This window comes from Lynx canadensis, chromosome B4 (assembly GCF_007474595.2).
Source record: "Lynx canadensis isolate LIC74 chromosome B4, mLynCan4.pri.v2, whole genome shotgun sequence".
Lineage (NCBI taxonomy): Eukaryota > Metazoa > Chordata > Mammalia > Carnivora > Felidae > Lynx > Lynx canadensis.
Genome location: NC_044309.1, coordinates 36,800,665 through 36,821,006, shown reverse-complemented (window position 1 = coordinate 36,821,006; position 20,342 = coordinate 36,800,665). Strand labels below are relative to the sequence as shown.

The 20,342-nt window shown below is 35.6% G+C and overlaps 1 protein-coding gene across 10 annotated transcripts in view; it reads left to right on the top strand.

Moving 5' to 3' along the window:
- WNK1 (WNK lysine deficient protein kinase 1) overlaps positions 1-20,342 on the top strand; it is a 163,232-nt gene that overhangs the window by 106,178 nt on the left and 36,712 nt on the right. For 8 of the 10 annotated variants that reach the window (XM_030321394.1, XM_030321392.1, XM_030321393.1 and 5 more), the window contains exons 5-8: positions 6,329-6,417; positions 8,462-8,681; positions 9,996-10,329; positions 11,968-12,155. In XM_030321394.1, the coding sequence (XP_030177254.1) occupies positions 6,329-6,417; positions 8,462-8,681; positions 9,996-10,329; positions 11,968-12,155 (831 nt within the window). Of the gene's footprint in view, positions 1-1,499; positions 1,850-6,328; positions 6,418-8,461; positions 8,682-9,995; positions 10,330-11,967; positions 12,156-16,983; positions 18,214-20,342 lie in introns of those variants that run through there. The other 2 variants (XM_030321400.1, XM_030321399.1) reach the window with 2 other exon arrangements.

The following is a 20,342-nucleotide window of genomic DNA, read 5'->3' as shown; positions in this document are numbered from 1 at the left end:
TAGCAAAAATCTCATTTTGCCTGGCCAGAGATCTTTGACTGTTGGAAGGACAGTAGGAATACTAGTAGCAGAAGTGTTTACCAGTTGCTTTAAACATTTATCTTTGTTTAAAGAGCTCATAGAGAATAATAATACTTAAGTATTTTGAGAGAAGTAAGCATCCAAGAATGACTAAGTTTTCTATTCTGGATCATGGAAATAGTGATGATACCACTGAAAGAAATGAGGAAATTTAGAGAAAAACACTGACTTAATTAAAGAAAAAGAAGAATTAGAGCTTAGATGTAAACTCTTGTACATATATGTGAATGATATTTTTATTGTATATGTTGAAAACTCTTATTTTGATATATAGAAAAGACTGGTCTAGATATTTGTGCCTGTATTATACCTCTGTCCAAAAAAAGTGATCTCATTGTGGTTTTGTGTGTTGCCCAGCAGAATTTTAAAATCCAGGTAACAAGTCACCTGTTTTCTAGCTCTTTCATTTTCATTTAGCTAGCATAGTCCTAAGCAAGCTTACTCTCAAACATTTAAGTTAAAGGTAATGCTGGACCACATTACTGTATTTCTGACTAATACCTGACATTCTAAACTACCTAGTTAGTGATGAATTGTGTTGAGCCAAAGATCAATAACAACTAGTACTTTGAGAGAGCTTGTTAGAATAGCCATTTCTAGCCTTTAGAGTAGAAGTATTCCCACCAAAGAGGTTCTAAGCCCTTATCTTATGTTATTATTGTTGAGTAATTGAAGCCTTAATACCTGGCCTTGATGGGGACTCCATCTTAGCAATTGTAAAGAATAGGACTTTATTCTGTTACCCATTATAACAGTGCAATGAAAGTGCTTTTTCTACCATCTTTGTTAGTGACATGAAGAAAAACCTTTCCTTAATCACTAAGTCAAAGTAGTAGTTATGTAGGTCCATGAGATCTTCCTGGAAAATGGGAATATCTTTAGGTTTATATGCATATTGAGGCTTTTAATAAAAGGGAAGGGAGAAGAGTAAATTCTTACCATTTCTATGTACTAATTCACAGCCTTTTTTTTTTTTTTAATGTAACATAAGAGAGTAGTAAGGCTTTAATATCACCTCTTTTTAAATTAGGTAAACATTTAAAGCTAGGTAATTATCATCCACAGTTTTCGAGTGAGTTTAAGGGATGTGGTCCAGGTCCCACACACAAACCTGGTGTTTGAGACCTGAGAACCCAGCCCAGTATCATGATTTCCTTCAACAGTGTTCTTTTGGCTACACATTCAGAGTTTATGTTTTGGTTGTTGAACTCAATCCCTATTTTCATTTAAAAGCATAGTTCCAACACGATGAGGGGTGAGAGAGTGTTTAGATAAATAGATTTCTAGTGTGGGTTTTGATGTCAAGGAGGCAGAACCTGTGGACATAATGGGTGGAGCTTTGAGCAAGTAAAAATCTCATTTTGCTTGTCCTAGGTTCTGTTGCTTTTAGAGGAGAAACAGGAGGTGCAGAAGCAGAACAGTTTCCCTGTTGTTCAGCCTGTAGCTTTGTTTAAAGGGCCTATCTAGAATAGTAGATTATTGGCTAAGCAGAGCAAACGGAGAATTGGAGAGTCTGAGAGTTGGAGAAGCATGGCTAGTGTTAAACAAGAATCTATGCTTCGATCTGACTTTGATGTCTGCCTTGCTTATGCTGTAGGCTAATTTACTCTGTTAATTTAGGTCTTATCAATTTCCTCTCTTTTCCTCTAACTGTAACAAGTGTATTTTGCCTTTTGTGATGGATTTTACAAAGAAAGACTTCTGCTCAGTGTTTGTCATCGTAAATTCTCATTGTTGCTGCTGCCCTCAAAAGGATTGTGTAAATGAGGTGGGTAAGAATTTCTAATAAATACAAAAGGTATATTGTAGCCATTGGGTGATATTTGAAGCAAGTATCAGTTAAAGTACTGAAATTGTTTACTTTAGAATGCTTTTTAAAATACTTGATGTTTTGTGGTTTAGTTAACTTGCACTACATTTCTTATGAGGAGGAAAGAGGCTTTTCTCAATTCTGAATGGTTAGGAAAAGTTTTACTTTTATGAAAGGATACATAAATGTTACCCTAACACATTTGAAACCTAAGCTTTTAAGAAGCAAGTGCTGGCAGTTTTTAAGAGCTAGAATATTGAACCAGAGAATACCATATTACGACTCAGTTTTATTTTTCCCCAGATTAGTTGGCAAACCATAAGTATATAGAATTCAAAGAAAAATTGAATCTATAAAATCCATGTATTATGTGTTTTCCATTTTTCTTAGTTCAAATCAACATTTTACAAACATTTATATCAACACCTGATGTACCTTTGGAGGGAGTCACAGTTGTTTTCTTTCTTTCTTTTTCTCTTTTTTGGCTCGAAAATTGCACAAAAGTGGCCTTTGTTTTTGTTTTAAGAGAATACATAATTTTTTTAAAACCCAGAAGTATCTTAAATTAGATATTCAAGAAGGTGTTCAAGAAGCGCTTTTGTTGAATGCAGGGAAACATGCTACTCTCCCCATCAAAAAAACATATCATGGCACTGTTGCCTAAAGAGAGATTCCTGTTAGTTACAAAAGTAAGCAAGAATATTTCTAGAGACAGTGGGGTTGCTGGGTGTAGAAGAATGGAATGAGTGAGTGTTTCTCCTTAACCAAATTTTTCTTATGTGTAAAATATTTAATCTGCCAATTTATCTGCCTTAGTACTCTTTTTCTGTTTTGTGTTTTTAAACCTCATTCAGAAGAGGTGAGCAAAACTTTGCCTGTACTGGTCAGAACAGGACTAGACTAGTATTTAGTGAGGCTAAATCAGGTAGTAAAGAAAACGAATGACATTAGGAGGATTTTAAAGGCTCTAAGTTGATCGTTTTTGTTGAAGTATATGAACTACGGAGTAGAAAAGATGAAATCTTAGCAAAATATTTTTTCATCATTAGTTTTGTTCTGTCTGGTGCTTAAAATCATGTTTTAGAATAATCTAGACCATTTTTTTTTAATTTAAAAAAGTATGTTACCAAAAATATTTTAAAATGCATTGAGTTCTGCCCATTTCTTCACTGGATCATATAAATAAATAAAATAATAAAAAATACATTGAGTTCTTTCATTTCTTAAGAAGCCTGTAAGTATGATAAATGTATCAAAACCTGTGCTTGTTTATTTCAAGCAACTTTCTATTATGTTTCCCAGATGGCTTTTCTGTAGGTCACTTTCAGTGTTAAGTGAGGTTTCATGCTCATTTTTACATTTTGTAGGGTCATTTTCAATATATAATCCCCATTTTTCTTCTCAAATGGTTCAGAACACTTCTGCTAGATATTTTGATAATCCTGGCTTCTTGATGGTAGCTGAGTGGTAGCTGAAATTTCTTCTATCTTTTTCATTATCTGTGTGGGTAACAGTAAGCTGAATTAATCTTTTAATACCAGCTGCTGGACTGGTAAGGTATGTCTCAGTTTTATTGGTTACCTTGGCACCTGCAATACATTTTTTAAGTTGGCAGTGGCAATCAGATTACCAATTATATAGCACTGTTACAGAACTTTCTATATTTGAATCTTCAATAGCTTAAGCTAGTAAATTTAAGGTGTTATATTATGCACAGTTTCTGGTTTTACCAGTATGACCTTATATGGCTCGTTTGTTCAACTAATAATTCTATTTATAAATAGGAATTCCTATTTGTAAAGTAGTGAATGTTTATATGGGTAGGATTAGCAAGAGGATTATTTATTTTTAAGGATAACCAAGGATGAAAGTAGGTTCACTCTACATCTTGGTGATTATTTTTCCAGAGAATTCTTTGCTTCCTTTTAACCCTAAGATTTATTATCTTTCGTGATTGCCTCTGAATTCAAAAGGGACCTTAGGTCAGCAAACTTAGTAATTCAAAGAGCTTGCAATCTAGATACCACATTTGATTCTAGCTGCCGTGAATGTAGGTTGGCAAGTTGGACAGGTACTGTCCCCATTTGCTAGATGAGGAATCTGAAATCATCATTCCAATATGCCTGTGCTAAATTGGAACAGAACTTTAATATAATCAATATATGTGTGTTTTATTAATATGTAGAGTTTTTACTGTCAGGAGGCCAAAGTACATTCCCCTAAAATATATAATAGAATAAGAAGCATTTTTCCTAATTATATCTGTATTCTCTTTGACCACTTTCCTGTAATGTTTGAATTGACTTTACATGCAAAGGCCAAGTATGTATTAGTGTCCAGTTTTACCAAAGAACATTCTTTTAGACAATTTTCTGCTGATAGTAAATGTTCTACAAACTTGATATACAGTATTTTAGATTGTTCTTCCCATTATATTTATAAATAACATCTTTAAGGTTTGCTTTTATAGTTTTACATGTTTGTTGTAGAACATTAAAAACAAATATAACACAAAATCTCCAGTGTTTCCACTACCAGAGAACTTTCAGGGAGCATCATCCTTTTTTTTTTTTTTTTTCCTCAAAATAGTTCCCATTTTCTTAAGCCCTTTAGTTTGAAATACCATCCCAGCAACCTTTTGCTTCAGCAGCATTATTTTTCTTACTCTTATTTGAATTATTATATGAAGGCAAAGACAAGTTGGGAAAACTTACCTGGATTTGAAAAATAAGAAAATTAGGGAAAATAAAATAGTGATCTTTGTAGTCATTACTTAGAAATGAACCTTTTTGGGGCACCTTGGTGGCTCAGTCAGTTAACGACGTCAGCCCAGGTCGTGAATCTCACAGTTCACAGGTTTCGAGCCCCGTGTCGGGCTCTGTGCTGGCCACTCGGAGCCGGGAGCCTGCTTTGGATTCTGTGTCTCCCTCTCTCTCTGCCCCTCCCCTGCTCACACTTCCTCTCTCTCTGTCAAAAAATTAAAAAAAAGAAATGAACCTTTTAGGGGCGCCTGGGTGGCTCAGTCAGTTAAATGTCTGACTCTTGATTTGGGTTCAGATCATGATCTCGCAGTTTGGTGAGTTCGAGCCCCATGTTGGGGCTCCATGCTGACAGTGCAGAGCCTGCTCGGGATTCTCTGTCTCCCTCTCTCTCTGCCCCTCCCCCACATGTGCTGTCGTTGTCTCTCTCAAAATAAATAAACTTAAAAAAATTTATTAAAAAAAAAATGAACCTTTTAAATACATGGGTTTAACTTTAGGGTCAGTCCTACTGACAGTTCCTTGCTGTGGAAAGTTAGCCCTAGAGGTTTCTACCTCTAGGTAGGTTTCTACCTCCAAATCAGGAGTTTGAATAACACAGTTGAATAACTGATGAGAATTAGAGTTGATCCTTGATGCATGTTATTATAATCCATGCATTTCTGTGATTTGTCAGATTATTTTCACTAATTTTGTTTTAATTGATCTTGTCACTGAGACTATAGATGATTAAAATTTATATACTTTATTCTAACTTTTCTAGGACCTCTCCCTTACTTCTATTTCTATATTCCTATTCCCTGTGTTTTATGTGTTTATGTGCCACTTGGACAGTATATCAGTGCAGCTACTTCAATCCACGTGGTTACTTAGATAAGGTGGGAATAGCAAATGAGGTGATTTTCTCCATATCACCTCTCAGTATTTTGTTATTCTTACATCTTATGTATATTTTCTATACATTGCTGAAATTTTTATTTGCAAACAATTTACATTTTATGAAGATTCTAAAATACCACTAGGATACTGTATAGTATTACATATAATAGTAGTGAGTTTTCTTCAGAAAATAGTTAGAAATCTTGTCTTTTATATGGATCTGATATATCACTTTTCATTTTATGTTTCATATGTACCAGACAATTTGCTCTTCTGTTATCATGCCAAAACAATCCAAATCCTTAACTCCTGTACTCACTGAGTTTGTTGCAGAGTACTGTGATAATAGAATACCTGCCAAACTAAGCATGTGAATTCATGCCCATTCGTGGATTCACTGTTCAAAGTAGTTAAATACTATGTTGATTAATGTGTTAGGGAACAAGGCTGAACAAAAGATCTAACCAGTTAGAGCATTTGGCCTTCTTTTTAGCCAATAACTTCCTTTACCTGAAACACAGCTGAAGATGTTGACAGTAGCCTAAATTTTTCCCTAGCCACATATAGAGGCTATGGAAATAAGAAACCCCACTATCTGACTGTTCCTTGTTTTCTTGCCATGGTTAAATTGCCTCTACTTAGCTCTGACCCTGCAATGGACCAGCTCCTGCAGGCAAATCAGAAAAAAGCCAGGATGGTAAGAAGGCAATCTAATAAAAGCTTAAGAGGCAATTCAAAATCAAAGTTCAAAGACCCTGCCATTATTAAATGTTTCTGTTGCTATTTTTATGTTTCTCAGGGAGTGAAGCCTGCCAGTTTTGACAAAGTAGCAATTCCTGAAGTGAAGGAAATTATTGAAGGATGCATAAGGCAAAACAAAGATGAAAGGTAAGTTGCCACGTATTGCATAAAAACCTAAAATGTAATGATATGTCTGAATACAATAGTCAATCTAAAGTGTATTTAATATTTCACTTGTGATTAATTTCTCTATTTATGTCATGGAATATCTTTAAAATTAGCATTCTGGGGGTGCCTGGTTGGCTTATTTGGTAGAGCATGTTACTCTTGATCTCAGTGAGTTCAAGCCCCACATTGGGTATAGAGATTACTTTAAAAAATAAAAATTTTTAAAAATCTTTAAAAAGTAGACTTCTGTCCATTTAAGGTAATATTGAGACTTGATATACTGAAATGTTGTGAAAATGTAGTGTCATAGGGTTTAAGTGAACCAGAACCATCTTAAACTTAGCTGCTACATTCAGATACAACTACTTAACCTGTAGTGTCAGCATAATTTATAAAACTCAATAGGGTTCAATCTCTTTCTAACCAGCAGATCTGTTTGTTAGTTCTTTACCCATTGAATTCTAAAAGGTGAAATAAAATCTTGGCTCTTGGAAATCAGCTCAACTATACAGGTCTTGATTTGCTGTCATTCTGCCAGAATTGAAGAGCAAAACATCAAAATTCCTTTCAGTAAAGAGACAAGTTTGCCCAAAGCTTAGGAGGAGATCTGGCTTAGTCATGTGTACTAACAGGACTTTTCTCAGAGGAGCGGCAAGTATCTGATACATCATACAGCTGATTCATAACCCGTCAGGCATGGCAAAGAGCCAGTGTCTGTTTATGAAAAATAATCTACCCTCACCATCCCCACTCACCTTCCAAAAAAGAAAAAGAAGACCAGCCAGTACAAATATAAATTGTAAGTTGAGCATAATCTATCTCCTTAAGAATGAGAGCAATCAGGTATATCATCCAAATTAAAGAATTCAGTATCTTCACTTCTCCAGTCTCATTCTCTTTTCATAACTCTGTTGTTTGGAAGAGCTTAACATCATGATCTTTAAGACTGTCCAATAGAAATTTAGTTTGGATTTCTAATTGTATATACAGTGTTTGGAAAGGGGAGTCCTTAATCTTCTAAGAACTTTTTTTTTTTTACTATAAACAAAGGAGTATTTGTTTCCAGTCTTAAAACATATTGCTATTTCTTTTCTGGATGATACAGTTTACTAGATTACTGGTATTTTGAAACCATTTATCTAAAGAAGATTATTCCACAATCAGACTTTTTGCCTAGTACACAAATTGTTGAACAAGGAATTGAATTTATTGGGGTAAATAAAGCTGTAGTAGAAGGTAAAGAACTAGAAATCAAAAAACCTATTTTCAAATTTTGATTCAACCATTAAGCCTTCTAACTATGAGAAGATTTTCATCCTCTCTGAGCCTCCATTTCCTAAAAATCAAAATAATACCTCACTGGCTGTTGGTGAAGGATTAGATGAGGAAATTTTGTTAACTATAAATTAACATATGAGGAATTTTTGTTAACTGTAAATTTCTTTAAAAAAAATGTTTTTTTAACGTTTTTATTTTATTTTTGAGACAGAGACAGAGCATTAACAGGGGAGGGTCAGAGAGAGGGAGACACAGAATCTGAAGCAGGCTCCAGGCTCTGAGCGGTCAGCACAGAGCCCGACACGGGGCTTGAACTCACTGACCGAGAGATCATGACCTGAGCCGAAGTCGGCCTCTTAACTGACTGAGCCACCCAGGCGCCCCTTAACTGTAAATTTCTACACAAACTATGTGGTATTTTGAAGCTATGATATTCTGTGTATTATTTGCTGTTACTAGTACATTGTTAACTAATATGAGATTAGATCACTTTGATTAAAAAGTATCACTTTCAACTTTTATTTATAAATGAGACTGTTCTGATGTTCTGTAACTTGAGATCAAAACTATAATCACTATTTACACAGAGCAATGTAGAAATGAGTTATAAAATCTTTGTTGTTTTTTTTTTAATAGTCCTTTTTTATTATTCCAAGCATGACAATAATCAGCCACACTTGAAAATTATGTTTTAAATCTAATGGTATTTTGTTTTGTTTTTGTTTCACTTCCCTCTCTTTGGTAGATATTCTATCAAAGACCTTTTGAACCATGCCTTCTTCCAGGAGGAAACAGGGGTACGGGTAGAATTAGCAGAAGAAGATGATGGAGAAAAGATAGCCATTAAATTATGGCTACGTATTGAAGATATTAAGAAACTAAAGGGAAAATACAAAGACAATGAAGCTATTGAGTTTTCCTTTGACTTGGAAAGAGATGTGCCAGAAGACGTTGCTCAAGAAATGGTAAATTAGCACTGATCTGCTATTTAAAAATTGATACAGACTTACAAACATTGGTATTATTGAGCAAAAAAGTTTATGAAGCAGTGTGGATGGCAGATCTCATTGATACAAAATTGTATTGATTAATGGCCCCAAAGTTATTTTTATTTAAGGAAAAGATAAATAGATGTAGATATATAAGGATGGATGGATGGGTCTAAAATGTATTCTGAAGTAATGTGAAAGACTGTAAGGTCAAATGACTCCTAATCTAGATAAACCTATAGAGTTCAAATGACAATTTATATTTTCTAAATATATAAATATTGATCAGTTATTGGGATAAACTCTATAAATACACTGTGAATTGTTTTTACTTGAGGGAGTTTTCAAGATCAATTATTAGTAGGCAGCCTTTGATCAATCACTTTTTGAATTATGTCTAAAATATAACTTTTCAGAAATGAAACACTTCACCAATTTTAGGGTTGCCATAGTGCCTAAAATAGTGAATATAAAGAGATACTCCTAGAATATCTCTACTAGAATTTATAAGAACCATTCAATAGAAAGGGTCAGGTATGAAAGAGATATTTATTTTAATTGTTAGTTTTTTATACCATTAGAGATTTGTGTTTTTATTTGTTTTTTTTTTGTAACTTTCATTTATTTACCATGGTTGTTTCTGGTTAAGTTGTTGCCTAGTGAAACAAAGTTTAAAACAAGACAGATTAGGGGCGCCTGGGTGGCGCAGTCGGTTAAGCGTCCGACTTCAGCCAGGTCACGATCTCGCGGTCCGTGAGTTCGAGCCCCGCATCAGGCTCTGGGCTGATGGCTCAGAGCCTGGAGCCTGTCTCAGATTCTGTGTCTCCCTCTCTCTCTGCCCCTCCCCCGTTCATGCTCTGTCTCTCTCTGTCCCAAAAATAAATAAACGTTGAAAAAAAAAATTTTTAAAAAAAAAAACAAGACAGATTAATATTAATAGTTAATGTGAGTGGGGAAATCGAGTGACTAGAATAAAATGAGCCTTATTTGGTTTAAAACCTTTGGTTTTAGGTTCCCCATTGTTTTGTTGTAATTAGGAGTAAAGGTACACCCACCCTGAGAGTTTCTACAAAGATGATGGCACCCACCCTATGAGTATCTATAAAAATGGTGGAGAAATGCATAATGCAGACCAGTAATTTCACAATTTGGTTAAGACCAGTCCTTAGAGAGGTCTTTCTCTTCCCCCTTCTTCCTAATTTAATCCCCACACCTGCTTCTTTTGTTTTATATTTGGTTTGCTTTCTTTTGATATTGTACTGCTTCCTAACGCACTCCTTTATCCTGTAGGTAGAGTCTGGGTATGTCTGTGAAGGTGATCACAAGACCATGGCAAAAGCCATCAAAGATAGAGTATCATTAATTAAGAGAAAACGAGAACAGCGGCAGTTGGTACGGGAGGAACAAGAAAAAAGAAAGCAGGAAGAGATCAATCAGAAACACCAGGTAGAACAACAATCAAGTACTTCCCAGGCAGGAGTCAAACAGATCCCATCTGCTAGTACTGGCATGCCTCCTGCTTCTACCACATCAGCTTCAGTTTCTACACAAGTAGAACCTGAAGAACCTGAGGCAGATCAACATCAACAACTACAGTACCAACAAACTAGTATATCTGTGTTATGTAAGTATTTTGGGAAGTGGACAAGTATGCTAAGGATACTCCTAAGTGATTTTTCATCTTTTTACTCATCATTTTTCGCTGGCCTCTTGGTTTGAATCATGAAGCCAATATATAATGAGAAATTTGAAGTAATTACCGCTAACAGACTAGGACAGGACAGTAAGGAAATGTGATTAGGATATAAAATAATTTGGGGCTCCTGGGTGGTTCAGTCAGTTAAGCATCCGACTTCGGCTCAGGTCATGATCTCATGGTTGTGGGTTCAAGCTCTGCATCGGGCTCTGTGCTGACAGCTCAGAGCCTGGAGCCTGTTTCAGATTCTGTGTCTTCCTCTCTCTCTGCCCCTCCCCAACTCACGCTCTGTCTCCTTCTGTCTCAAAAATAAATAAACATTAAAAAAAAAAAAAAGGATATAAAATAATTTCACAGGTTCCAACATCTTAGAAGTTCCAGTTTATAGATTTCTACTTTTCACAATTCCTTAAAATAAAATGTGATTATGAAACTAATATTACACTGTATGCTAACTGGAATTTAAATAAAAACTTTTTTTAAAACTTACATCTGCAAAAATAAATGAATAAAATGAAATATAACTAATAATGAAAAATGAATAAATTTATCTTAGCTATTTGTAATTGAATCCATTAATCTGGTTCAGCTTTTTTAGCAAAGCTGAATAACATGTAGACTAGAAACTAATGCACTTCTTATTAGTTTTTGATTGAACTACCTCCTTAATACTAAGAATGCACTGCTCTCCAAGACTTTGAAAGCTTGGAAAGCTACATCATAAGACTTTGAAAGCTACATCAAACCTACGGCTGACTAATAGCATTCCATTTTAGTTCCCTTATTCTTCAGGTAATAAGATTCTATGACAGCCATGCAGTTTTTTTTTTTTTTAAAGACATTAGGGGCGCCTGGGTGGCGCAGTCGGTTAAGCGTCCGACTTCGGCCGGGTCATGATCTCGCGGTCCGTGAGTTCGAGCCCCGCGTCAGGCTCTGGGCTGATGGCTCGGAGCCTGGAGCCTGTTTCCGATTCTGTGTCTCCCTCTCTCTCTGCCCCTCCCCCATTCATGCTCTGTCTCTCTCTGTCCCAAAAATAAAATAAACGTTAAAAAAAAAAAATTTTAAAAAAATAAAAAAAAAAAAAAAAAAAAAAAAAAAAAGACATTAAAACTTTTTTCCATATGGATCCTTCATGTTTTTAAGCATAGAAATCTACTTAGTAGGGGCGCCTGGGTGGCGCAGTCGGTTAAGCGTCCGACTTCAGCCAGGTCACGATCTCGCGGTCCGTGAGTTCGAGCCCCGCGTCGGGCTCTGGGCCGATGGCTCGGAGCCTGGAGCCTGTTTCCGATTCTGTGTCTCCCTCTCTCTCTGCCCCTCCCCTGTTCATGCTCTGTCTCTCTCTGTCCCAAAAATAAATAAACGTTGAAAAAAAAAAAAAATTTTTAAAAAATTAAAAAAAAAAAGAAATCTACTTAGTAAAATAACTAGTATTCATTTTTTATTTAGTTCAGGTCTTTACAAAGAAAAAACTAACCCTAGAGTAATGGGTTTGTGATGGGAAAATATAAACCTCCTTTTTGTGATGTGTGTCTCTCTGTGTTTGTTGGCAATTTATTTCTCCCTCAGCTGACGGGACGGTTGACAGTGGTCAAGGATCTTCTGTCTTCACAGAATCTCGAGTGAGCAGCCAACAGACAGTTTCATATGGGTCCCAACATGAACAGGCACATTCTACTGGCACAATCCCAGGGCATACAGCTTCTGTTGTCCAAGCACAATCTCAGCCTCATGGGGTATATCCATCCTCAAGTATGGTAAGTAACTGCATAAGAGAATGTAAGCCTATAATGAGGGCCAGTAGATGTAATATGTTAATTTCAGATTCTTTCTGCTATCCAAGTAATAGCATGAGTTTAAAGTAGATAATATAGATGGTATGTTTCTAAAGGAAATAGGTTTATATTATAGAGTACAATTGGAGTAGTTCAGTTAGGCTAGAACATAAACATTAATGTATGAGAATCAGCTGAACTTCCTAGGTGAAGAAACTATGTACAAGATTTAGACTAATCTGTATTTGATTAAAGATAATGCCCTCTTTAGCACTTTAGAGTTGGAACTGTTCAAATCAGCATAAGTTGGACATACAAATGATTTGAGGGTGGGTGTGTGGAGTGTTTTTCAAAAGCTTACTTACTAAAAGAATTACTAAGCATTTTTTATAAGATTTCTTATTGTATAAAACACAGGTAAGACATTCAAACCATTATAGAATGCTGCATGTGAGTACTTTAGAGTGAAGAAATCCTTTATTTGTATGACCATTTAATTTAGCGCTTGTGTTTAGTTAACCATCAGTTGCTATGCGTGTTCCTGCCTTAAAGTCTGTGTTGGACACAAATTCCTTCCCCAGTATACGTTCATTTGCTTTTTCTCTTTATTTGGTATGGTTTTATTACAGATTTATTTTCAGAATCCACTTATGGAGATTATTTCCTGAAATATTTTATGCATTTATATGTAAACACAGATACACACACACTGCCCCATGTTTTACATTAGCCACTCTTGCTTTTCATATAGAAAATGTTAAAATAAGTATCAGGTAATACCCCATTTCTTTTGTTGACCCTCTGTGAAGTCTTCAGTGCTAAATAAAGTACATCATCTGCTTCAGGAAGGAATTAGAGAATAACTGGTCACTGTATAGCACTTGTGTAGTGAGATCTTTAGACAGATTTTTTTTTTCTCTTTCTCAGAAAGCTTTTAAATCAGAATTTTGTGGAACTTTTGCTCGACATTAAATGAAAATCTTTCTCTGTTAAGAAAATACTTCTGCTTGCTCTGCTCTTTTGTCCTACAGCTTGGAATAAAAGACGTTTGTATGTTTCAGAGTCCATTCATGAGTCCTGCATTGGCTAAGTCTCAAGATGAATGGCCGCAGTAACGCAAAGAAAACTAATACACTAATGTTTTCTACTTTTCTGACCTTTAAAATAATTAAGTAGGGTAGAAGAAATTACAGAGACTATATAGATGTATTTCCGTGTTCTGACAAATATTATTTGTCAGCATTTCTTGTTCGTTTCTACTCTTGTTCTGGTTGATTTTTTGTGGATCATCATAACTAGATTTCTTTTTAACTATTTTTAATCTCTTTGCTTCCCTCATCACAGGGTAATGAACGTTAGGCGTCTCTATTTTAGAAAAGGAAATAGAATGATCATTTATGATTTTAAATATTTGAGCCACAAAGATAGTTATATTTATTTATTGATGCTCTAAAAGCAGACTGTTAATGACAGCCTTGCCTTTTAATGACAGTATTCTGTGGAGGTATATCATGAAGAGTTATCAAATATTGAGGATTTTTTAAATCTTATGATTCTTTTTCTTTCTTAATGCAGAAAGAATTTACTATGGCTTACAATAATATATCACTAATATGTGCAATAAAAAAATTAGAATAAAAGGGAAACGGGTGGAAAAAAAAATAGAACCAGGAATGAACTAAGTATGATAAGTATGATGATGCTTAAGTACTTACTACTGGTAAGCCACAAATTTCGTTCAAAGCATTCTGTGCAGCCAGTTTTGGAAAAGAAAACACAATCAACTATACAGTTCACAGTACCTAAAGGGAAATGACAAACTTGCTCAGGACAACTTTAACAGTATTAGGCATACTGCTTTTTAGCTGTATTAAAGTTTTTATGTTGAGACGCTTCAAACTTTATAAACCTAAGTTGAATCTCTGATACGCCAGAAAACTCTTAAAGTTTTACTCTTCAGAGACTCACATTTAAGGTATTTTTCCATTGACTACTTTGGTAAAACTACAGAATGTGTCTATGTCGTGAATTACTTCTAGAAAACTAATGCTTTTCCTGTTAGAAAATGAGTTTTTACTCTTTACAGATAAAGATAGGAAATATAATAAATAAAATACTCTGAGACAACAATTTTTTTTAGTCTGATCCCTTCTAAATAGAACTGAGAAACCTCTGAAATTTCCAGAGTTCCGGCAAAGTAATCCAGTCTTAAAGTCTTCTACACATTATAATGTACATTAAACTAATAGAATTAATTCTTTCTTAATCTTAATAAGTTTTAAAAAAACTGTAAGCCAATATTCATTGTATTCCCTATCTATTCTACTACCTCAGTCAGTTGGCTCTTCTTATTCATACATTCATAACAATTGATGTAATTTCAGAATATTTAGGAAGATAATTGATCATTATCGTGGTGGTTCATAAAAAGCCTGTACGTGGCCAACAGTGTAGAGAGCATAGTTGTGATCTGCCAGGTGTGCTTTGTGGAATTATGCCTCTCCACAAAAAAATTGGATTTGCTGGATTGGGGGAGGATGGACAGTTCTTTAGGTCAGCTATGCCCTATTATCATTGTACATTTGGTTATTTTTTTTTTCAAAGTATTGTGTTTTTCATGTGTGTGTTTGTTTTCTGTTTAGCCTCGTCGTGGCCGTAGCATGTCGGTTTGTGTTCCCCATCTTTCTGCTGTTCCCTCTCTGTCCCGCATCTCTCCCAGTGCTCCTTCCACCCCACCACCAGTGCTGTCTGCATCTCTTTCTCCTTCCCTCCTTCGGATTGCCCCTGAGGAAACTTTTGCCGAAAAGCTTTCTAAAGCATTGGAGAGTGTCCTGCCTATGCACTCTGCCTCTCAGCGCAAGCACCGACGCTCCAGCCTGCCTTCCCTCTTTGTCAGTACTGTATGTAACTGTAAACTTCCTGACAAATGAAAATTTATTACCAATGAATACATCCAGGCATCAAGAATTTTAATAAAAATTAGATAAATAAAAAGGACTACACTTATGCTTTCAGGATACCAGTTCTTCCTATAGGAAACTTTTTTGTTACAGGCTTTAAGGGGGGAAAAAAGCAAGGAGGTAATGAGAGAGAATGCTTATAGTGCCCTGGACACATATCAATGTGCACACAATAAAATTTAGTTTTTATTATATTCTCCTATCCCTAACTGACCTATACGAATCCTTGCATTTTCACATATTAATATAAAGAATATGTATTACTTCATTTTAAATTCATTGATTTAACCAAAAGCGAGTTTTCTCTTTATCAAAAAAGTAACTCAAATACATTTTCTCTTCACGTCATTCTAAAGAGACACTAATGAAGCTGAATGAGTCCATTTTTTCCCCCATAGCAAAGAGTAATTGAAGACTGAAAGTTGCTTTTAATTCTTAGCGGTTTAAAGTGATGGTGTTGGCAAACTAAAACATATGTTCCCTCGTGGAAATTTGTCTCCTAGATTGATCAAATAAGGTGGGATCTTGACTCTAATGAATACATTATTTTTTGGAGGGTGCAAAAATGGTAGTTTTATTAAAGCACAAAAACAGGACTCATGGGCAGAAAGAGCTGCTGCGACCCTAGTGAATACATTAGATACACATGTAGTATATAAGATTTTCTTTGGCCCCATTTGTATCTATAAAAGATCTGTCTCTTAAAGTTGTGTTAAACACTGTGGGACCTTGCTGCTGCTTTTCCAGATAGAGAATATAGTTAACATTCTGATCTAGCAATATCAATATATTCAGATTTGTACTTAGGAGAATGATTAGCCATGTATATGTTATGGCTTTGGGATACTCCTTGAATAAACAGTAAAATGAAGCATTCTGGTCTGAAATAGAAGCCCTCTTTTAGCTGTTGTGAAGAAGCAACACTTGAGCCATTTTGCTAACTTGATGGGGACTATCCCTACTGAAAGAATGAAATTAATCTACTCTTTTTAAGAAGAGTCCATAAAAGTGAATTATTACAGTGTACACTGTTTGCATTTGGCTAGGTAGGATTCTAAAATTATAGAGTCTTATGACTTAACTGCCTATGTGAATAAAAAAGTGCTGTTAAGTCTGTTATTTATATTATCCTTTTCACTTGATTTGAACACTAAATTATTCACCCCTTAACTAGGATCAGAGAAGTGGACATTCAGCAATTTGACATCTGTAACATGTTTCGTGTAGTAAAATTAACTGCATCTAGTTTAAGATAGATGGGGGGAAGGTATTTCTGTCAGTAGTCTGTAGTGTGTCTTTTACTGTCCACCAAAAATACTTCTTTTGATTTCTAGTTAGATGACATACTGTTAGTTGATAATAACACTGAAGCCTCTAACAGCACAGGATAATAATATAGAATTTAGGAAAACTTTGTATAGCAGATTAAATTGAAGTACCTTTCTTATATCTTAAAAATGTTGAGCTTACTATCTTCCCTTAACTCTTACTATTTTAATTCTTTTTCCACTGATTTAAATATACATTAAGTCTTAAGAGTGAGAATATTAATTGGGGGTAAAAACAGAATAAACACTTAGAAAACTCTTCCATTTCCTTTGAGAGAAGATGTTGTGGAAAAGCAGCTCTTATCTAACGCAAAGAATCCCACAGAATAACTTTATTGACCCTGGATGTATTTAATGGATTTTTACTATGCACATAATTTCCAAAAGCATTGTTATTTCTTTATTAATTATAAATTTTGTGTAACCGTTTCATAGGGTTACACAGAGCTACCCAGTTTTGCATGTCTAATGTAATTTCACATATGAATGTATGAATTACTTGTCTTATTCATGTTGATACAGCCTCAGTCCATGGCGCATCCGTGTGGGGGGACCCCAACATACCCAGAATCACAGATATTTTTCCCAACTATTCATGAACGTCCAGTTTCTTTTTCACCACCTCCCACCTGTCCACCGAAGGTGGCCATTTCCCAGCGGCGTAAGAGCACCTCCTTCTTGGAAGCCCAAACTCGCCACTTCCAACCCCTGCTGAGGACTGTTGGCCAAAATCTTCTTCCACCTGGTGGCAGCCCAACTAACTGGACACCAGAGGCCGTAGTTATGTTGGGCACTACAGCCAGTAGAATAACTGGAGAGCCATGTGAGATACAGGTCCATCCTATGTTTGAACCAACTCAAGTTCACGGTGACTATAGACCTGGACTAGTACTTCCAGAAGAAGCTCACTATTTTATTCCTCAGGAACCAGTGTATCTAGCATACCAGGCCCAGGTGACAGAACAGTATGAGGGTATTCCATACAACTCACCAGTACTGTCAAGTCCTATGAAACAGATACCTGAACAGAAGCCAGTACCAGGGGGCCCTACCTCAAGTTCTGTCTTTGAATTTCCATCTGGACAGGCTTTCCTGGTAGGACACCTTCAGAATTTAAGATTAGATTCTGGATTGAGTCCAGGATCTCCCCTCTCTAGTATTTCTGCACCTATCAGTACAGATGCTACACGTTTGAAATTTCACCCTGTCTTTGTTCCTCATTCTGCGCCCGCTGTGTTAACTCATAACAATGAGAGCAGAAGCAATTGTGTATTTGAGTTTCATGTTCACACTCCAAGCTCCTCTTCGGGAGAAGGAGGAGGAGTCTTGCCTCAGCGTGTTTACCGAAATCGACAGGTTGCAGTGGACTTGAATCAGGAAGAACCACCTCCTCAATCAGTTGGATTACATGGCCGCCTACAGCCTGTGACTGAAGAACAGCGTAATTACCATGCCCCAGAATTGACCGTTTCTGTGGTAGAGCCTATCGGACAGAACTGGCCAATAGGAAGCCCAGAATATTCCAGTGATTCCTCACAAATTACTTCTTCAGACCCCAGTGATTTTCAATCACCTCCCCCTACAGGGGGAGCAGCTGCACCTTTTGGCTCTGACGTCTCATTACCCTTTATCCGTCTGCCTCAGACAGTGTTACAAGAATCCCCACTTTTCTTCTGTTTCCCCCAAGGAACCACATCTCAGCAGGTTTTATCTGCCTCATTTTCTTCAGGAGGATCTGCACTCCATCCACAGGTTATAGGAAAACTTCCACGATTCTTTTAAACTACCCTACTGTGCATCATTACATTTAAGTTTTCTATCCCTCCTTTCCATTTATGTGGATTATTTTTAATTTTATTCGTAATATTAGTATTTCTCCTTTTGGGGGGATTATAAACTACTTGTATATAAGAACAAAGTATGAGAGAGAAGCTGCCTCATTTACCTATAATATGTGCAAACCCTTGAAAAAGAGAACACAAAAACTAGAACTTTAGTCACTCGTCAAAATCAGTTACTTCTATCCATATGTAGAATAATTTCAATTTGTAGTGAGAATGTAACTATCTATCATGTAAAGTTGACTCATCGTTGATTATTTATAAATATTAATATGAAGTATTTCTCTCTCCCTAGAAACAAACATGGCTAGTTTTTGTTTGTTTTTTTTTTTTTGATAGGTTTTTTTTCTGTAAAATGAAAAGAATGGAAAATAGGGAGTTTTTTAAAGAGTATTAAGAATACACAAAATTTTGATTAGTTTGGAGGAATCTTAAAAGAGAAAAGAAACATCTTAAGAATTTAGGAACAAATGAAAATGCCTTTTAAAATGGCATCATTTGAACAAGTCACTGTGTATTATATGTCCAAATAAAATGCTAATCCATAAAATTGATTCTAATTTTTAGCAACAAAATTTTAATCTAGTGTGGGTGGTAGGATTTTTTTTTTGTTTTTAAGAATTTGTGATAGATGTTGCAAGCTGAGAAACAGATATCTCAGGCCTTGGTTGTTTCCTCAACAAATTAAATTTTGTTATTTATGGGTATGGGCATATGTACTCTCGCAAATAAAGACAAAGTAATGGACATAACAGAATTCAAGTGGAGTCAGTATTAACTGTCATATATTCCTTTGATATATTTTATCAAATGTATAAGTCTTATAAAATCTATATAGGAGACTTTTTTCAATTATATATTCAAGGCATTGCTTGGATCTTTTAAATATTCCACTCTTATAAAATACTGTATGTTCTTGATACTTTCTTCCTGTGTTCTTCCCTCATAAGGGGCATAAACAATCCAAAAAGTGTACATAAAGTATAAGTTATTTAGAATAGTTCTAGGAAGCAAGAAGATCCAGAAATGAAAATTACGTTGCATCGGCATGCAGTGTACTCACTGTGTGCTCACATTAATGCACTGCTTGTCAGCCTGTATTATAAATCTTAACGCACTGCCAGCCATTCTTCTTTAAACTTTCCAAAGTAAGCCATCAGGCAGTAAATTTACATACTGTAGAAAGAATGAATACTTAATAGTGGTTAAGATGCAGTGACATGTGGTGTCAAATCCAAGTAGGCTTCAAAGAAACCCCTCTAAACTGAAATGGAACACCAAAGTTTGTGGGCCTTTTCATTTCCTTAACTTACCTACATAAGAAATCCTGCATTCATTTCTCACTTTCTCAATTATTTTAACTTAGACTTCTAGGTCAGGGTTTCTCAAATGCAACACTTGATGGTTTAGGTTGGATAATTCTTTGTTGTAGGTCGTGGTTCTGTGCATTGTAGGATGTTTAGCAGCATCCTTGGCTTCTAACTAGTACATGCCTGTAGAAACCACCTCCCCCAGTTGTGACAACCAAAAATGTCTCTAGATACTGACAAATGATCCCTGGAAGGGCAAAATCACTTCTGCGTGACAACCATTACTCTAGGTTAGTGACAATGACAAGTTTTTTACATTTTTAGTAAAAGTCACCCTAGCACTATAAGAAGTAGCAAAAGGAACCAAATTAGCACTCTCAAATACCCTTTGTCTTTAATTATTCCAATACAGGGTTGTTTCACATTGGTAGTCATGCTACTTTTTCCTGATTCTTATACTTTCAGTAACAATTTTATTATGAATTTTACTATTTTGGTCAGCTAAAATTATAGCCCAAACACAGCAGTAGTAAGTTAGGTTTTAACCACTAGTGGTTTTCGCATGGGATCAGGATACATTCTGTGATATAATCTGTCTCTAACCCTTTCTTACAAAAGATGCCCCAGTGGTCTCCCATACATACTTAATCAAGCTAATGTTTCATTTTGCTCAAGCAAACTCTCAGGAGTTTGAATGTTTATTGCAAAAGCCTGACCTCTCTGTACTTAC